A 17,952-nucleotide genomic window follows, 5' to 3' on the forward strand; every position below is an offset into this window, starting at 1 on the left:
CCAATCTACCTACAAGAAGAAAATGAGTATAACGATAGAAAATACATAAGAAAGAGAAAGGAAATTAAAGTATCAAACCCCACATGCCCTTTTAATGACAAAATTTCTTCACTTGGCCCACCAGAAATAAATCTCATGAGGGTATAATAATGTAAGTGTATGGATAGTCTCAATCTCTTCTCTGTGCATACTCCCCTCTTCCACCAAACTCAAACTCATAAGAAAATTCTGACCTTAAGTTGTTTCACATTTTCCCTTTCCCCCTATCTTACTCCTTCTAATTCTTGGCCCGTACTATGCCAACTGAGGTAATAAGCTGGGGGAAGATCTGAGGAAGGCAAAACGGGGAAGTTGTATTGAAGACGGCAAAGATTACTTGTCTAAGGGAGGGAGGAGGAGAAGAATATAGTCAAAAGTGAAGAGAGTGAAGTGAAGGGTGAAGAGAGGAAAGATAATAAAAAAGAGATGAGCCCACGTGGCTGATTGTTAAGAAAAGTTTTTGTGGGGAATTAAGTGTTCAGGGTGGGAAGAGAGGATTTGAGGGAGCTTCCAGAAGTGGGATAAACAATGAATGGGAACAAAGACTTCAAAAAATACTCCTGAGGATGATAAATTTTGGATATTCTTTAAAAGTCTATATGAAATAATGGTAAAGACTGCAACTACTTTAAACTCCTTTTGGTTCCTGGACTGTTTCTTTGACTGTAACAATATGCCAAGACTAGGGCATGAGGGGCTCCTGATTTATTCAGATTATATGAGTATAATGTTTACAGCAGGTATTCCAAACACTTGATTCATAGAAGGACTTGAGGTTGTTTATGAATCCTTATATGCAATTTTTGCATTTATGTGTACATGCCCTTTTTTAATTATAAGAATATTAATGTTCATAGCTTTCATAAGATTCTTAAAGCGGTCATGATCCCCTCCTCAAAAAAATAAAGAAAGAACTACCTTTGTGGAGGACGAAGGGAATAGCATTAGGGCAAATGGCCAAGAAAAAAATGTAACTAAAAGATAATATCTAATTCTACTGTATAAGCCAAATAAAACTACCCATTGCTGTTGAGTCAATTCTGACTCATAGCTACCCTATAGGACAGAGTAGAATTGCCCCATAGGGTTTCCAAGAAGCAGCTGGTAGATTCAAACTGCTGACCTTTTGGTTAGCAGCCGTAGCTCTTAACCACTGCGCCACCAGGGCTCCATAAGCCTAACAGGTCAGTCCAAATCAACTGATTTTCTCCAAAGATACCAATGTATTCATTCACTACCTCACCTTCCCCCCAGATTCCTCTCCTGATCAACTTGGTATTTGAAAATTCATTTGGTGATTTTCTTTTTAAATAAAGTAATTCATGTTTATGCTAAATAAACTAGAGAAAATGGCCACTGATGTTTTCAGGCACTGAATAAGGATACAGAAAATTACAGCTAAACCTGCAAGCAAATCAGATAATTAGTTTGGGAAAGACATCATGAAAGACACTGAAACAAAGAAAAACACAGCAAATAGTAGTGGTGAGAATATTGAGGGCTACCAAACTGATTAAATGCCCCATCAAGGTAAATGAGAAAGGTGTTTTCAGTTATCATTCATCTGCTGAAAGGGTTAACATATCATATTTGTTACAGAAAGCTTAATTCAATGCATCACAGCCTAAGCATCAACTTACATTAAATGGAGGACAAAGAGCCCCAAAAAGGAGGAATTGAGAAAGATGAAAAATCTGTCATTGCTTTGCCAAGACTGTTTGATCCACCTATTCAAGTGTTTATTGAAACCAAAATGGGAGGCGCAGAAGCAGCTCCAAAGTCAAACACGCCTCTTTCTTCATCCAGCTCTTTCCTCATCTAACAGCAGCACCCACAAGAAAGCACTGTTATCTTACTCAAGACAAAATTCAATTCAGAGTCTTAGAGAAGGCCCTCACCAAATATTAACCTGGAGGGTTTCGTGAGCACAGTACTGGGCATATCGTAGGCATTCATTAAATGCTTTATTGAATGAATGAATGAATAAATGACAATTTCACTCCACTGCTGCCATTGTGGATATGTGACATTAGAGGCAGCCATGGGCATGGGAGAGTAATGCCAGGGAAACAAGAAACTCCCCTCCCTCCGAATAGTCCTCTTATCTGCTTCAGATTCTAAAAACTAGTTGCCGTGGAGTTGATTCCAACTCATGGCAACCCCATGTGTGTCAGAGTAGAACTGTGTCAGAGTAAAATTCCATAGGGTTTTTCAATAGCTGATTATTTTGGAAGTAGATCACCACACCTTTATTCTGATTTACTAGCCACTCTCTAATAGGGACTTGATTTTTAAAGGACTGATGCTCTCCCTGGAAGCCCTGGTGGCGTAGTGGTTAAGAGCTATGGCTGCTAACCAAAAGGTCAGCAGTTTGAATCCACCAGGCGATCCTTGGAAACCTTATGGGGCAGTTCTACTCTGTCCTGTAGGGTAGCTATGAGTTGGAATCGACCAGACGACAACGGGTTTTTGGCGATGCCCTCCTCAGAGGTTTTACGAGGGGAGTGAGAGACACTGACTCAAAAAAGGATCTACCAAGAATTATGGGGAAATGAAGGGTGTAATAGGCACAATACTGGCCCCCCAAAGATGTCCACATTAATCTACTGAACGTGTGACTATGTTATGCTACATGGATAGGGAGAATTAAGGCTGCTAATCATCTGATCTTGAGATAGGAAGATCATCTTAGATATTCGGGTGGGCCCAATGTAATCACAAGGGTCCTTTAAAGTGGAAGAAGGAGGCAGAAGAGGTCAGACTGATGCAAATGTGAGGACTTGACTTGTTGTTGCTGGCTTTGAAGACGAAGCAAGGGGGTGGTCATCAGCCAGAGAATGGGAGCAGCTTCTAGAAGCTGGAAAAGGCAAGGAAACAGAGTCTCCCTTAGAGCCTCCAGAAAGGAATGCAGCCCTGCTGGCACCTTGATTTCAGCCCAGTGAGACACAACTGAAGGAGCCCTGGTGGTGCAGTGGCTAAAGTGCTTGGCTCCTAACCGTAAGGTTGGCAGTTTGAATCCACCAGCCGCTCTGTGGGAGAAAGATGTGGCAGTTTGCTTCTGTAAAGATTTACAGCCTTGGAAACACTATGCCGCAGTTCTACTCTGTCCTATAGGGTCACTATGAGTCGGAACTGACTTGACAGCAGTGGGTGGGAGACCCATTTTGGACTTCTGACCTTCAGAATTATAATAAATTTGTGTAGTTTTAAGCCACCAAGTATGTGGTAAATTGGTACAGCAGCCATAGGAAACAGAGAGTGAGCAAAGAGGAGGGAAGGAGGACTTGATAGACTGGCTTTTGTCATTACTAGCCATGCGAACTTGGGAGGTTATTTCATTTCTTTGAAGCTTCATTTTCTCATCACTATAAAAAAAATAACCAGTTACCCTCATGTTGATTCCAGTTCATAGCAACCCCACGTGTGTGAGAGCAGAACTGGGCTCCGTAGGGTTTCCAATGGCTGATTTTTTGGAAGTAGACTGCCAGGTCTTTCTTCTGTGGTGCCACTGAGTGGACTTGAAACTCCAACCTTTTGGTTAGCAGCTGAACATGTTAAGCACTTGAACCACCTAGCGACTCTTCTCATCCCTATAGCGCGTTAAAGCTAGCTGTCTCATAAAACAGCTGTTGATATTAAATGAGATGACACATTTGAATCAGCCAGCCCTGGCCAGGTTCATCAGTGCTATCTTACTTTCATTCTCACCTTTTTCCCTCTTCTGGGTGCCAGCATATGGTGTATGGCTCACAAAAGAAGAGAAAAAGGGAGGGGGAAAAAAGTGAATAAGAGGGTAAAGAAGGTAAAGGGTCAAGCCCGAGGGGTCTAGGATGGGGAATCTACATCACCCATTACTGCTCAGGGCAGTGGGTAACAAAACTGTGGTCTATCTAAGCTTTCATACCATGAGGGTTTGAACGGGCTCTATCTTTTGCTTCTCAGAGTAGAAAGAAAAGAAAGGCAGTGGAGTGTGGGAAAACAGGAGAAGGTTCGGGTGGAGCAGGACAGGTAGGGAAGGGAAAGAAAAAGAAAGTAGGGCGGGACGGGAGCTGGAAGAAAATATAGGGGGGATTGAGTTGGTTTCTCTGCTATGGAACTTCACCTCTACTCAGACATGAGGAAAACTTAAAAACCTATTGGTTGTTCCTCTTTATTTTCTGTCTCTGCTCCCACACCATCCTTCCTTTCACTTTAAGCAGTATGTTAGATCATATTCATACACAAATATACATGAATTTATGGAAGGTGGATTGCAAGTACTGGAGGGGCAAGGGAAGAGGGGTGCATGCATTTATATTAAATTCCAAAGGTGAAGGTGGGCTTTTTAAAAGCATTGGAGAAAGTTTTCTTGGAAAATGGTAATTGAAAACTACTTAAATGCTATTAAATCTCTAGATCTTCATTATTCCTTTTGCTGAGGTCATATGATTAGCATAAGAAGAAAAAAAAAGGTCAAATACAATGTAGGTAAGATTTCTGCCATAAATGACAATGTTATAACGTCCTATAAAATGATACTCAAGTACTGCAAGTATATAAATAGTGAAAAATGGAAACTTCTAAACTTGAACGACAACTTATTCCCCTTCAGGCTTTGCAGCCCATGTAGACTTCTTGACTACAGAGCTATAAATGCTAGTAGGATAATTTCAGGCAAGAACATCCAAACTGTAATAAAAAATCATTGCTAGGGTTTGGATGTACATTGTGTTCAAAGACTTTTATTAAATTTTGTGATATTGTACGACTTTGAATAGGTCATTTTGTGGTTAGGATAAATCTATTTTGTTAAGACATTAAATTCTAAGAAATAGATTTTGAACCAATTTTTTTTTTTCAGATAATTATGAGAAAGGCACAAGAAGAAACCTCATCAACTTTCTTTTCAGGAATATGTATAAATATTAAAGTGAATTGCCCGTGTAATACGTCTAACTTCAAATGGTATCAACAAGATTATTTCCCTGTCGTCTTTTCCAAGCCAACTTAAATTGTATCAAATGTAATTTACTGAGATTTTTCAAAGCTTTTAAAAGGGAAAAGGAAAGTCTTCTGGAATGACCATGACATGTTTAAGTAAATATTTTCCCCCAAAGGTTCACAGGATAATTTAACTTGAGAAGATATGGGTAAACACATAGACATGCTACAGTATTTTAGGAAATAATTTACCATTTCCTCTGATATTGGAAAGACCTTTAAAATATACAAAATCTGCTCTGGTTTCCCACAAAACCACGTTTCTAACCAATTGTGATGGATACTCAACAGTGCTGAAAAGTCAGTTCGTATGTAGGAGCAGAAATCTCAGGAAAAAATGGACAACGCACTGCTTCTTTTTACCTTCTACATTTTGCTCCATTGCCCCCAAATGACTTCACAATTAAATTTACAGATCAAAAGACTTTTTCTACAAATACTCACAAACTTCCTTTGGAATATGTAGAGATTTTCAGGAAAGCCAACACTCACTTAGTGTAAAGAGCCTTAAGTTTGAACTGGTAGAGCAATCAGCATCTAACCCTGAAAAACAGCTCAACTAGCTATTCTTTGCAGGTACTCATCCTTCTCTCTCAAAGAACTCTGTTGGCAGCAGTCAAAACCAAAGAGGGAACTTAATAAACATGAAAATTGTGGTAGAAAAATATACTTGCAAGGTTAATTTGACATATTGCAAAAATTCAGGAGGCTATAATAGTTTCTGTAGAACCACAGTTCTGATTTCAAAAAACCCCCGAGAAACAGCTGCATTTTGATATACAACCTGCTTTATCTACACAGGAAACCCTAGATTTTCAGAGTGGATCAGTCTTGAGATGCTAGAATTTGAACAAAACACTGGGGAAAATTGGATGCACATACTGTTGAGAAATAACGGGACAATAAAACGTGCAGAAGTTTGCACTTACATGTTAGGCAAATACATATTTGTTCCAAAGATGACACTGTTAATTTCTTTTGCTATAAAGTGGCAAAGGATGAAACGTAAAATCAATTCTGCTGTCTTATTTAGGAAATAGTTGTGCTCACGCCACTGGATTCTTTGATTACCTGTGAATATCTCCATCTCTGGCATTTTGTACCAACTGGCTGAGGCAAATCTGGCAAAATGTTTTCCAGTTGCCTGAAGATTAACTCCTTCACGTCCTCAGTGCTGTGTTCCAAGTATGTCACTCCAAATGGGACAGTCGTGTGAATCACTAGGCAAGGCCCGACGTCTGGCGACTCTAGTGGAAAAGGAACATAAAAAAAATCTTAATGGGTAACTTGAAAGCATCTTCTAGCATTTCAACCCAGATTTAAGGACTGATCACAATAATCTGGCAATAAATGAAGAAAAAACTTTATATTCTAGTCTCTGAACATAAAATTAGGCTATTTTTGAAATTCACACTCAAGCTTCTTTTAAGAAGACGACAGATTCAAGACATATTTAGAGAACAAATTGTCAGGTCTTAATAAAGAACTGGAAGGAGGGTAAGAAGACCACTTAATATGTATTGCCTTGGGTATAAGTTAATTTTTTGGTATGTTCGTCTTCTCTCACGCACTAAATTGCAAGCTTTTCAGGGCAGCATCCATTTCTTGTACATAGTCTATATTCTCTTTAAATTTCTGAGAATAAAACATGTTCAATAAATACTTGTTGTCTTGTTCATTTTATGCTGAATGGGTTGCAAAATACTTTGTTGAAATTACCTTGATGCTGGAATAAATTATTTTTTTGAAAACTTAGCTTCTCTCTAAAAACAGGCTTGTCTTCATAATATTCTTTCTTATATTTTAAGCAGAATTAAAAATTAAAAGTCGGCCTCATTCATAACTTGGAGCTATTTTGAGCTAAATTTTATTTACCATTGAATTTTTTTTTTTTTTGCTCTATTTTCATAATTACAAATAATGACTGCCCGCTTTGTAACCTTCACCCTTTAGTGGAATGTAAGGAAATCAAATAAAGTTTGAAGTTGAAAGCAAAGTGACTGAGACATTGGAAAACAGAATCTTGGAAAGAATGTTAACAAGAGTTTGCCTATTATTATTATTTGTTTAGATCATGCAGAAGTTTAAAGTTGAGAGGAAAACAACAGTTGTTCTGAAATGCACGAAGTATAATACGAAAGTTGGTGCTCTTCCCTGCTGAAAGAGGAGAATACTAAAGTTGTGTAAGGCACCAAGAGGAGTTTACGAGCCTAATTTTGAAAATTCTTTAATTTGGGATTATAAAGACTGAGACAGTGATCTATTTGAGGCAGGTCTGTACAGTTTTAGAAGTCCCTAGATGGCACAAACTGACTACTAACCAAAAGACTGTGGTTCCAACCCATCCAGAGGCACCTCAGAAGAAAGGCCTCGCAATCTGCTTCTGAAAGTTCCCAGCCTTGAAAACCCTATGGAGCACAGTTCTACTCTGCAACACATAGGGTTTCCCTGAGTCAGACTTGACACAATGGTGATTTTTTTTTTTGTACAGTTTTACACATAAAAAAAGGGTTGAATGACACATACTTGTTATGTGTCTACTTAACCTCTTTATATTTCAATTTTCTTTTTTTTTTTGGATAAAATGAGAATTAGTACCCACCATATAGGTCTGTGGTGTGGATTAAATAACAACATGCATGAAGTACGCAGCACAGTTTCTGGCACAGAGCAGGTGCTTAATAAATGTTAGCTGTGGGAATGGTGGCAATAAAACAGATACGCCAAGGGAAAAGACCCCCTGGAGGTGCCCAAATTATACTTGAGTTTCTTTTTTTTTTTTTTTTCTGTAAAAGTACTTCATCTTTCTATTGCTCTTGGCTCAGGGAACCCTGGCTAATGAATTTTACAGCAAAATACAAGAGATGAAAGTTCCAAAATGCTGTAAGCATTTGAAAATAAAGTAAGTGCTTCCAAAGGGTTTCACCTGTATGAGGTAGGAGGTTGGACTTCAGAATCTGTGCAGTAAATGAAATGGTGAGCCAGCTTGTCTACCGTTTCCATCTCACAGAGGCTGGGACAATGTGAAAGAGAAAACAGAGGGACTGTCTCTTTGAACCTTCAACGTTTAACCTTTCAGTGGAGACTTACAGGTAGCACGAAGGAGTACAAAATCTCAAGTTCTTTCACCGAAAACCAACACAGTGAGAAACTTGTTGCATATTGCCTCAGGAGGTGTTATTTGTTATCAGTTAATAAATTCAAGGAGGCTTGTTGCCAGCAAGAATGTCAATACCACCCCTCTTTCATGCGGTACCAAATCTTCCCGGAGACAGAGAAAGTTACTGGGTCAGCATGCTGAAGCAGGAGACTTTGGGCTCTGAGTTGACTTATCTATGGCAAGCTTCAAAGAAAAATGAATGCTAGCTGCATGCTGAGAATAATCAGGAGGTTGCACTGACCCAGCCATTTGTTCTAGGGGGAACTCGTAAAGTCCCTCAGGCCAGTGATGGTGCATTGCCAGGTTTCTACCGTTTACATTAGCCATCCACGCCAAGGAGAGCAATAAAAAGTGAAATTTAGGATCCAAAATGAAACAGTTCTTGCATAACAATGAGAAATGAGAGAACAACCTGGCTACTTGTTTTTACCGGAATCTGACAAAAATTTTTGAGAATTTAGATTAAAATTTGAATAGCTATAACCTGAAACAAAGGGCTTTGGGGAGAACCCCCCTCATCCCCAAGTTAAAGGGTATTTTTAGAAACTAAAGTTCAAAAACACAAACAGCGAGCCAGAGTTTAAACATGACCAAAGTTTGGAAAGGGAATATTATAAAAAGCCACAAACATGTTACTAGGATTTAGAACATGAATTTAGTATAATCATTATTCCTTGGTCACTGAGAACGTAATGATGCTATCTTTCTTCTTTATTATTTTTTTCTTTTTTCAGTTTAACAAGCGTAGCTCTTTCCTTTTGGCATTTTAAATGTAAAGTTCATAGTAAGTTGACAACTATTTCTGTATTTTGGGAGATCAATGGCTTTAGAGTCAGAAGATGAGTATTTGAGCCCCTGAATCCCCCCTTAATAGTCCGTGGTCTTGATCAACTTAATCTCTCAGGCTTTACTTTCTTCTATCAACTAAAAGGGAATAATACTATTTACCTTATAGGGCTGTTACAAGGATTAAACAGGTCAGAACGCATGAAAGCCTTTCTTAAAATATAAAGCACTACATAAATGAGAGGCATTCCTACATAATATTCTTGTTTTGACCTCTCCACGGCAGAAAGAGCAGCTTTAGAAACGGATTGCAGAATTGCCTTCTCTTGAAGCTTTAAAGTCTGATTATTAGACCAACATTCTAGGAATAGTGGCAGACTATTCCTGGCCATAGGCAGAGCAAGCTTTTAGTCTACAATTATGGGTGGAGATCAGGACATTGAAAGTTGATAATAACAGCAGCAGCAGCCCCAACAGTAGCGGTAGCATTATTACCTACTGTTAATACAGCACCTAATCCACAGAAGGCTCTCGCAGTAAACACTTAAAATCAAAAGCTACAGAAGTCACCTATTCCCCAAACAGAAATTGAAATTTGTTTTGAAATAAGTGTTCTAGCTATCTCAGATTCATGGTCATATGAGATGCAATAGTACATATTAACAGGTTAAAATTTGCTTAGTTAAAGACAAAGATTCTCATATTGGGTCAAAAAAATAACACCCAACTATAAAAACATTTTTAAAACCAATTCTAAATTGTGTTGAGTCACAGAGGGTGATCTGTATGATACCTCAAGATATACTGAATGGCCTCATACATAGTTTTCACAAGTGTTACATGTGTCCTTGAACAGAATTTTCTAGATGTTATACATTAAGTTCATTAGAACAAGCTTATTAATTGTGTGGTTATGTTACTAAATTATTTTTTTCCTGCTAAAATCAATTACTGAGAAATGTTCAAAATCTCTCCTTATAATGGCAAATTTGCCTATTTCTCTATTTAGTTCTGGTAATTTCTGCTTTGTATAGAAGCGATGTTACTAGCTTCCTGATACTTGAACTTTTTACAGTACTTTTCCCTGATACTTGTGAACTTCTTTACATTTAGAAATGCTTTTTACCTTAAAGTTTATTTTCTGTTTTCTACTTGTCCTACTTTTTGTTTCTTTTTTTTAATTTTTAAATTTTGCCTTCTTTCTGATCAAATCATTTTTACCCCTCTACTAGTTTGGAAGTTATACAGTTTATTTCTATTTTTAAGGGATACCCACACATTTAAGCAGCCACACTAAATTTAAAATCAAAAGTTAACCAGTATTTTTATCTTTCCCCCGAATAATACAGGGAACTTAGACTACTTTAACTCTGATTTTATATACTTTTATTGCCCAGGATTATTTTACTTCTTTTGTTTTGTTTCATACAGTCAATGTTTGTTTACGTTTATCCACCGCTTCCTTCTTGGAGTTCAGATCTTCCCTCTAGGGACATTTTCTTTTTCAAAAATATCTTCTTTTGAAGTTTCTTAATGAGGTCTGTTGGAGTTAAACTCTTACTTAATTTTTGTTTTTCTAAAAATGTTTTTATTTTACTCTTATTTGTGAAGGATATTTTTCTTTGATATATAATAATAGATTGAAAATATTTTCTCCCACCACTTTGATAAAATTTCAATGTGAGTTAGCTTCTATTAATGATATTCAGAAGTTAACTCAATTTGATTGCAGATCTTTTGCAGGTAAATTTTCTTTTATATCTGGCTGCATTTACAACTTTGTCTTTGGGATTCTACAGTTTCTTGCTGGATATCTTGAGGCTTAAGTTTCTTTTTGTCTACCTTCTTTGACTTCATTGAGTTTTCCTGAATCTGAACATTCATTTTTTAATCATTAATTCTGGAAATTACTCAGTCATTAGTTCTCCCAATATTTCATTCTCCCCATTCTCTTTTCTTATGGAACTCTAATTGGAGATATGTTAGATACTGTCATTTCATCTTCATCTCTTTAATATTTTCTATCTCTTTGTCTGTGGTAAATTCTATGTAATTTCTTCTGATTTATCTTGCAGTTCACCATTCTCTCTACATCTGTGTTTATTTGATATTTAATTTGTCCTTTGAATTTCAAATTTAAACTATTTTTCATTTGTAAATGTTCTATTTGGCTCTTTTTCAGATCTACACAATCAATGTTGATAGTTTCTTTCTCCCTAGCCATACCATCACTACTCTTTGTTTCTTTAAATAGATTCAACATAATTATTTTACACTGTGTGTCTGATCATTCCAAAATCTGCAGACTTTATGAGTTTTATTCTATCTGCACTGTTTTGGATGACTATAGTTTATGATGGTGTGTTTTCTTGTGTGCTTTGTGATTTAAAATTTTTATTTTTTATTATGAGTTTATGTTCCTAGGAACTTTATCTGAGAAATTCTTTGAAGCCTGAGTTTAAAGAGTGTTCCTTTGGAGATTTGCTTCTGCTTCTGCCAGATGCCTTGGGGGTACTACCACCCATGATACTTTAACTAGATTTTTAGATTATGTTGGCAGTATGAATAGTGGCACCAAATCTGCCTGAGGGTGGATTTGTGGCTTGGCATCTCAGGGGAGACATTTTGTTTCCTTTTTTTTTTTTCCCCCCACCCCACTCAAAGGCAGGGAAGCAGCCCCATTGTCTTCCTCTGCTGGATTGGATATTTCAGATACAGAGAAGCTCTTTAACGCCATAAAAATAAACACATCCACACTAACTTTTAAATTAATTTTAAAAAACGGTGATTTTTCTTGGAAAATAAAAGTAATCCAAGTTAACGCAATGTAAAAGAAAATCAGTATAAACAAAAAAAGAAAAAGACATTGAAAATACAGCCAATAAATTAACTTAAAAAAAAAACTTCAGGACCTGCTTTCTTTATCTGTGATTCTTTCAAACTTTCAAGCTAGTATAATGTTGATTTCAACTACACACAATCACACATGTACACATATGAACAGACACAGCAAACTACAGACCATTATTCCTCATGAATATAAACAGAAAATCTTTAATAAAATGCTCACAAGCCATATTTTTAAAAATTCATCATAACTATACAAAGTTTTTCAACACTTAATCTATTATAGTACATCATATTAATAGGTACGATTAGGAAAAGCATGATAATCTCAGTATAAACTTAGAAGGTATTTATTAACATTTAATATCAATTTATGGAAGAAAAAGACATAAAAAAATAGAATGCTTCAAAATGAGATAGAATATCTTTCTTAAACTGACAGTTCATATCATACTTAACAATTAATAACGGATTTCACAATAAAATCAGAAACAAACCAAGGATGCTTGCTAACACTAATGGTACTAAACATTGCTCTGACTGCTACAATAAGATAAAAAGTAGAAATAAGATTTATAATTATTAGGAAGAAAAATGATATCATTGAAAACTGAAGTGAATCTACACAAAAAATCTATCAAATTAATATTTTTTGGGATAAACAGCTTTTCATATATGTCAGCAGCAACTAGTAAAAAAAATTCTTAAATCTGCATGATTTTTTGCAATTTGACAAAATGATTCTAAAGGAAAAATAAAGCAATGAAAATATTTTTTTAATTTTTGAAAAAAATCAATGAGTATAGACTTGCTTTAGCATATATTTAAATGAATTATAAAACTATAGTAATTTAAACAGCCTAGTACTGTTTGATAAATGATAGCCAATGAATCAGAACGGATCTCAGAAAAAAATCCTAAAAATGTCAAGTGTTTTGGTGAAGTCATCTCTGAGGTTCACCGTTCAGCCTGGGAGTGGACAGCCTCATAAAACCAAATGGGACTGATGAGGTACAGCAGTCCAGGGACAAGGGCCAGAAGGCAGAAGGGGACAAGGAAGCTGGTGACAGGGAACCCAAGGTTGAGTAAGGATAGTGTCGATGTGTTGTGCAGTTGTTAACCATTGTCATAGGCAACATGTGTACTAACTGTTAAATGAGAAACTATTTTGTTCTGTGGGCTTTCATCCTAAGTGAGAATAGCAGCACAATTGGAAGAGCGTAGTCGATGTCACTGAACTGTTCATATAGAAATTTTTGACATGGTGTGTCTTTGGCCATGTATATTTTTACCAAAAAGAAAAGGTTGAGAAGTTAGAGGGTTGACATGTTGTGGGGTTGCTGACCAATGTCATAAAACAACATGTGTACTACTGTTTCATGAGAAACTGTTTGTTCTGCAAGCCTTCACCTGAAGTACAATAAAAAAATAAAAAATAAAAAAAAGAAGAAAAAAGAATCAAGTGTTTAGTATGGAATAATGTAAACTTAAAGCAAAGAGGGAAGAATGAATTTATTTTGTCCTGGAAAATTGGGTATTTAGAAAAAATTAACTTAGACTCTCCTCCCATTTCTGAGCCAAATTTCTCATCAGTTCTGATTTGCTACTTTAGTAACCATATGAGGAATGCACATTCTTAGACCACACAGCATCCCTGCCCCCAAACTCACTCTCAATAACTTTATACTAAAACCTCAAATTCACTGGCACATTCCTATTTACATGCAAACACCTGAGAGACTGTTTCCATTTGATAAACTTTATGTTGGTAGTATCTGTCAAGGGACAGAGGTTGGATTCCCCATGAACTAAGCTCTATATTACATCTCTGACAGGGAAGTAGAGGTCTAAAGACACTCAGGAGGGGCAGGCACAATAGCTGCAGACTAAGATCATCAAGAAATGGGTGAAAATGTTTCTTCAATCACTGATTCAGTCAAATGAGCATGTGGGTGTCCAGTGCAGTGTTCTGTGACATGAGATACTTGACTGAGGTTTTTGAGGAGCTTACATCTTAGTGGGGGGAGGACATACATGCAAAATAATTAGAAAACTTATCTGGTAAATGGGATGGTATTGACAGTGTGTGCAAATGAGGTTCAGAAGTCAGATTCACGTGAGGGGAGGAACTGGACAAGGAGTTGAGAGCCACATAGTTTGGGGTGGTGGTGGTCAACTCTCCTTTATCCTGGCAGGAAACTCATGGAAGCATCACTGGGCAATGGATACTGCATTTACACTTCCAGTACTTTATTCTTCAGTTAAAACTATAAAGCTGTCTTGAATGAATGTAAATATTTACTACAAAAGTAGGGGGCTGTATTAATTGGTAATCACAGTTGGAAGTTAGTGGTAAGTTTCTCTCTCCCCATTCCATGTGGAACTGGCTCAGCTATCCTTGTCTTCCAGCCATGAGAGCTCTTATTACAATTTAGCTCTTTTATATGGCTCCGGGGACCAGCAGCAAATGTAATGGAGAGTAAGAAAATCACATCAGTAAGTCCAACATAAAATCTAACTTGCCCTTGATGATGAGAGAATAGCAGGGGAAAGAAAGGGGGAAAAGTCAGGGAGGGGAAAAGGAGACTGAGACGGCAGATATGTGCCCCTGATGTCTCTCTCTCTCCCTTCCTCGTCTTTCTAGAAGAGCCAAGCCAAACAAGCATATAGGATTCTGCCATTTGGCATTCTATCTCCTTGGCAGCATGTCTGCTGTTCTGTGTCTGCTATTGGCCCAGAATCAGGAACTAGGCCTCACTATTCAGAGGGACCACCTGCAGGTTTTATTTGCTTTTAAAAAATCTCAAACCTAGTTCTTACATATAGGTATCTGAAGCCAAAATTCGGCTGCAAGAGCCCTACTCACCACATGTCCTGGGCAACTTCATTACCTCCAAATTTATCTGCTGCAGAGATTTTTGTAGTAAGCGTTTATATTCATTCAACGCAGTGTTGGGTTTTTAACTGAAGAGTAAAGGACTACTGCAATGTAAACTTCTGATATGATGCCATGGGCCAGGCTTAGCGAAGAGATGGCTTTACTCACAGTCCTCCTTTTTACTTATTTTCATCCTTTCGTCTTTGAGGAGAAGTAGTTGTTTTATTTTTTAATATTTTCTCCCCTGGAGGCAGGGGACCGTATTAATTGGTAATAGCAGTTGCTTTAAATGTCCAAGTAAAGCAGATGGAGAGGTCTGAATGAGCAGCCTCATTTGGGAGACATAAAGATAGCAGTATCTAAAGATGTGTTAGAAGAAGGGAATTGGTTTGACAAAGGTCCAGAAAGATGAATGAATGGGGAAATGGTATTCTTCTCAGCAACTAGACATCAAAATTACCTGGTAAGCCCCCACTTGCCTTTTCAAAGGTGATGTATCTATTAAAAAGGGAGAAAATGATAGGGGTGAAATTGCATTATGTTAAATGACAAGAATATAACTCAAGTTTAAATATTTTTCCCCCTTCCTTCAGAAGGTAGCATCTAACTCCTCCTAGGAAACTATGACATACCCACCATCTAAGATTTATAGAAAATTCCAGGGTGCTATTCTTTTTCCCCTGAGAAACAAGATATGCTTCCTTTAGAATGAGTGAATCAGGTCCCTTTTAACATTTTGATTCCACAGTCAGTTTTTGAGGGACTCGGTTGAGCCCTGTACCTTGAGTCAGTCTCCCCACTTCCTGGCTGTATGACTTTAGGTAGGCCATAATGTTCCTGTGGTTTCTTAGCTTAGTGTTTCCCACAGTATGTTCCATAGTTTTAAGGCAAAACAAAACAAAAATTCTTTGGACAAATATATTTTAGGAATGTCTGTTTCAAACAAAATTAAATAGGACTTCTCAGAGTTTCTAATATGATTATGCACAGCATGAATCTTCAAAGAAATTATAGTTGGAAGTTATTTTTGATATTTTAAAATTAGTTTTATTTAAATTACAAAATTATTAAAACAAAACTGAAACACCATGAAAGGGTCTAAAGTGAAAAAACAACAACAACAAAAAACTCCTTTTTTCTCAGACCTGGCAGTCCCACTCCCCAGGGGTAACTATTGTCAACAGACTCTTATGTATCCTTCTAGAAATTTCTACACATAAACCTGCATATTTAACTCTGTCTTTGAAATGGAAATAAAATATTACTATACATACTGTTCTTTAATTTGCTTTTATTCATTTAAAACATCTTGGATAGCTTTCTATCAATTCATGTGAAAATACCTAATCTAATATTATGGAATTACTATGGTTTATTAGTCAGTCTTCCATAGCTGGATATTTAGTTTATTTTTTCCAATTTGTTGCTGTTACAAATGATGCTGCAATGAACACATTTATTCTTATACCTTTGTCGTACTTCTGTGAGAATATCTCTAGCATAAATTCCTACATATAGAATTGCTGAGTCAAAGGGTAAGGACATTTAAAATTATTTTAGCTAGAGTTAAATGGCCCTTCAAAATACACTTTCACCAATAACATATGAGAGCTCTTGTACTTGTATCTTCATACTTTTACCAACACTGGATATTTTCAAGCTATTAATTTTTACTAATCTGATAGGCTAAAAATGTATCTTTCTTTTAGCTTTCAGTTAGTTACCTATGATTGTTGTGTATTCACATACAAATTAGCCATTTATATTTTCTTTTCCAGTGATCTGCCTTTTTCTTGTCCTTCTGGGAATAGTAGTGCCAACTTCAGGATTACTGTGCAGATAAAATTCACGTAAAGTGAGAAGTTCAGGGTTTGGCAAACAGTAGGCTCTCATCAAGTGTTATTTGGAAAAGCTACCTATCCAGCCTGACTCACTCTGTTTCACAGGATTAGAATTACTGAGGTTTTATTGTACCATCACTCTTACCTTCTGCTTCACTGATGGGAAATCTAAGTCTCAGAAAATAAAGCATTATGGGAGGAAAGTGCTCCCTGAATCCATAGTACTTATCACATTGCATTTTAATTGTCTATTTACTTGTCTGTCTGCTTTCTAGACTGAGGGCTACCTGAACAAATGGATTCTGTCTTACTTGTTTTACGTTTCTAACACCTATATCAGGGTCTGCCACTAGTAAGCTATGAATATTTATTGGATACTTAGATGAACAGATGAATGAAGTAACAGTTCTGTTCTCTGTCAGCTCCTAGGGAGCATGGATAGGTAAAGCAAACTTTTCTCTATGTATTGACTAGACAGGTGGGGTCAATTCTACTGGACCAAGCAATGGCACATTTAGAATCTGACTGCACTGACTGCTCACAGTTGAACAATTATAGATCTGGTTCTACATGTGACCCTAGGAAACTCTTCCATGATTGGACTGGAAATATTATTAGCTTATAAAAAACTAACACACCTATTAATTTCTTCTCTTTTTTTGGTCTTTGACTTGTTTATTCTAGGTTTGTGGGTACTAATGTATCTATGAATGTATGCATTTGCCACTTTAACTAAAGGGTAAGAGGGAAAGTTTTAAAACTGATACACATGTATATCTGTAATCCTTGTTATCCCAGGCTACATATGTTTGGATTTTGCATGTTTAACAAGATACACAGTCATCATCTAAACAATCCCACTCTGATAGGAATTTAAGTTAAATATAAACAAGTATGTAAAACCCCACACGATGAGTTGAAAATAAAATGAGAACTCCCCTAAAGTTCATACTTCCAGTTTCCAAAGATGTTTCTCCATAGCCCCAGCATAAACAAATGTATACAAATTCAGGAAATAATCTTCCGGTAAACAACAGAAAATTGTACACAGAAGGGTATGCTCTGCCTTCTACAGCCAGCTGAGAAAGTAAACGATAACACTAGTAATCCAAATTATCCGAATAATAAACAACACATTGCCTATTTCCGAAATACCTGTGAGTGCTGGATGCTACAGGCTACAGGATGGAGTCATGAGGGGCCAGAACAGGGGCTGAGCTGGGCCACAAGGGATAATTTTCTGAGGGGCAGCCCAAGCCCCTTCACCCTGAGAGTGGAGTAGATGTAAGAATCAAGGTGTTGAGCCAAATCTTCAAAATAGACAAGGTAAAAATGGTGATCATTAGGAATGGCTGATTTACATAGGGCTGGTCTAGTGGATGAGGCAGGGAGAACTCCTAGTTCTAGGAAAAACAAAAACA

General features: G+C 36.9%; 1 protein-coding gene across 2 annotated transcripts in view; it reads right to left on the reverse strand.

Annotated features, from left to right (window-relative positions):
• Window positions 1–17,952, reverse strand: part of RNLS (renalase, FAD dependent amine oxidase) — a 313,877-nt gene that overhangs the window by 19,726 nt on the left and 276,199 nt on the right. For both annotated transcript variants that reach the window (XM_023739756.1, XM_004369903.3), the window contains exon 6: window positions 6,091–6,266. In XM_023739756.1, coding sequence (XP_023595524.1) covers window positions 6,091–6,266 — 176 coding nt within the window. The remainder of the gene's footprint in view (window positions 1–6,090; window positions 6,267–17,952) is intronic.

This window comes from Trichechus manatus, unplaced genomic scaffold, assembly GCF_000243295.1.
Source record: "Trichechus manatus latirostris isolate Lorelei unplaced genomic scaffold, TriManLat1.0 scaffold00007, whole genome shotgun sequence".
NCBI classification, from domain to species: Eukaryota; Metazoa; Chordata; class Mammalia; order Sirenia; family Trichechidae; genus Trichechus; species Trichechus manatus.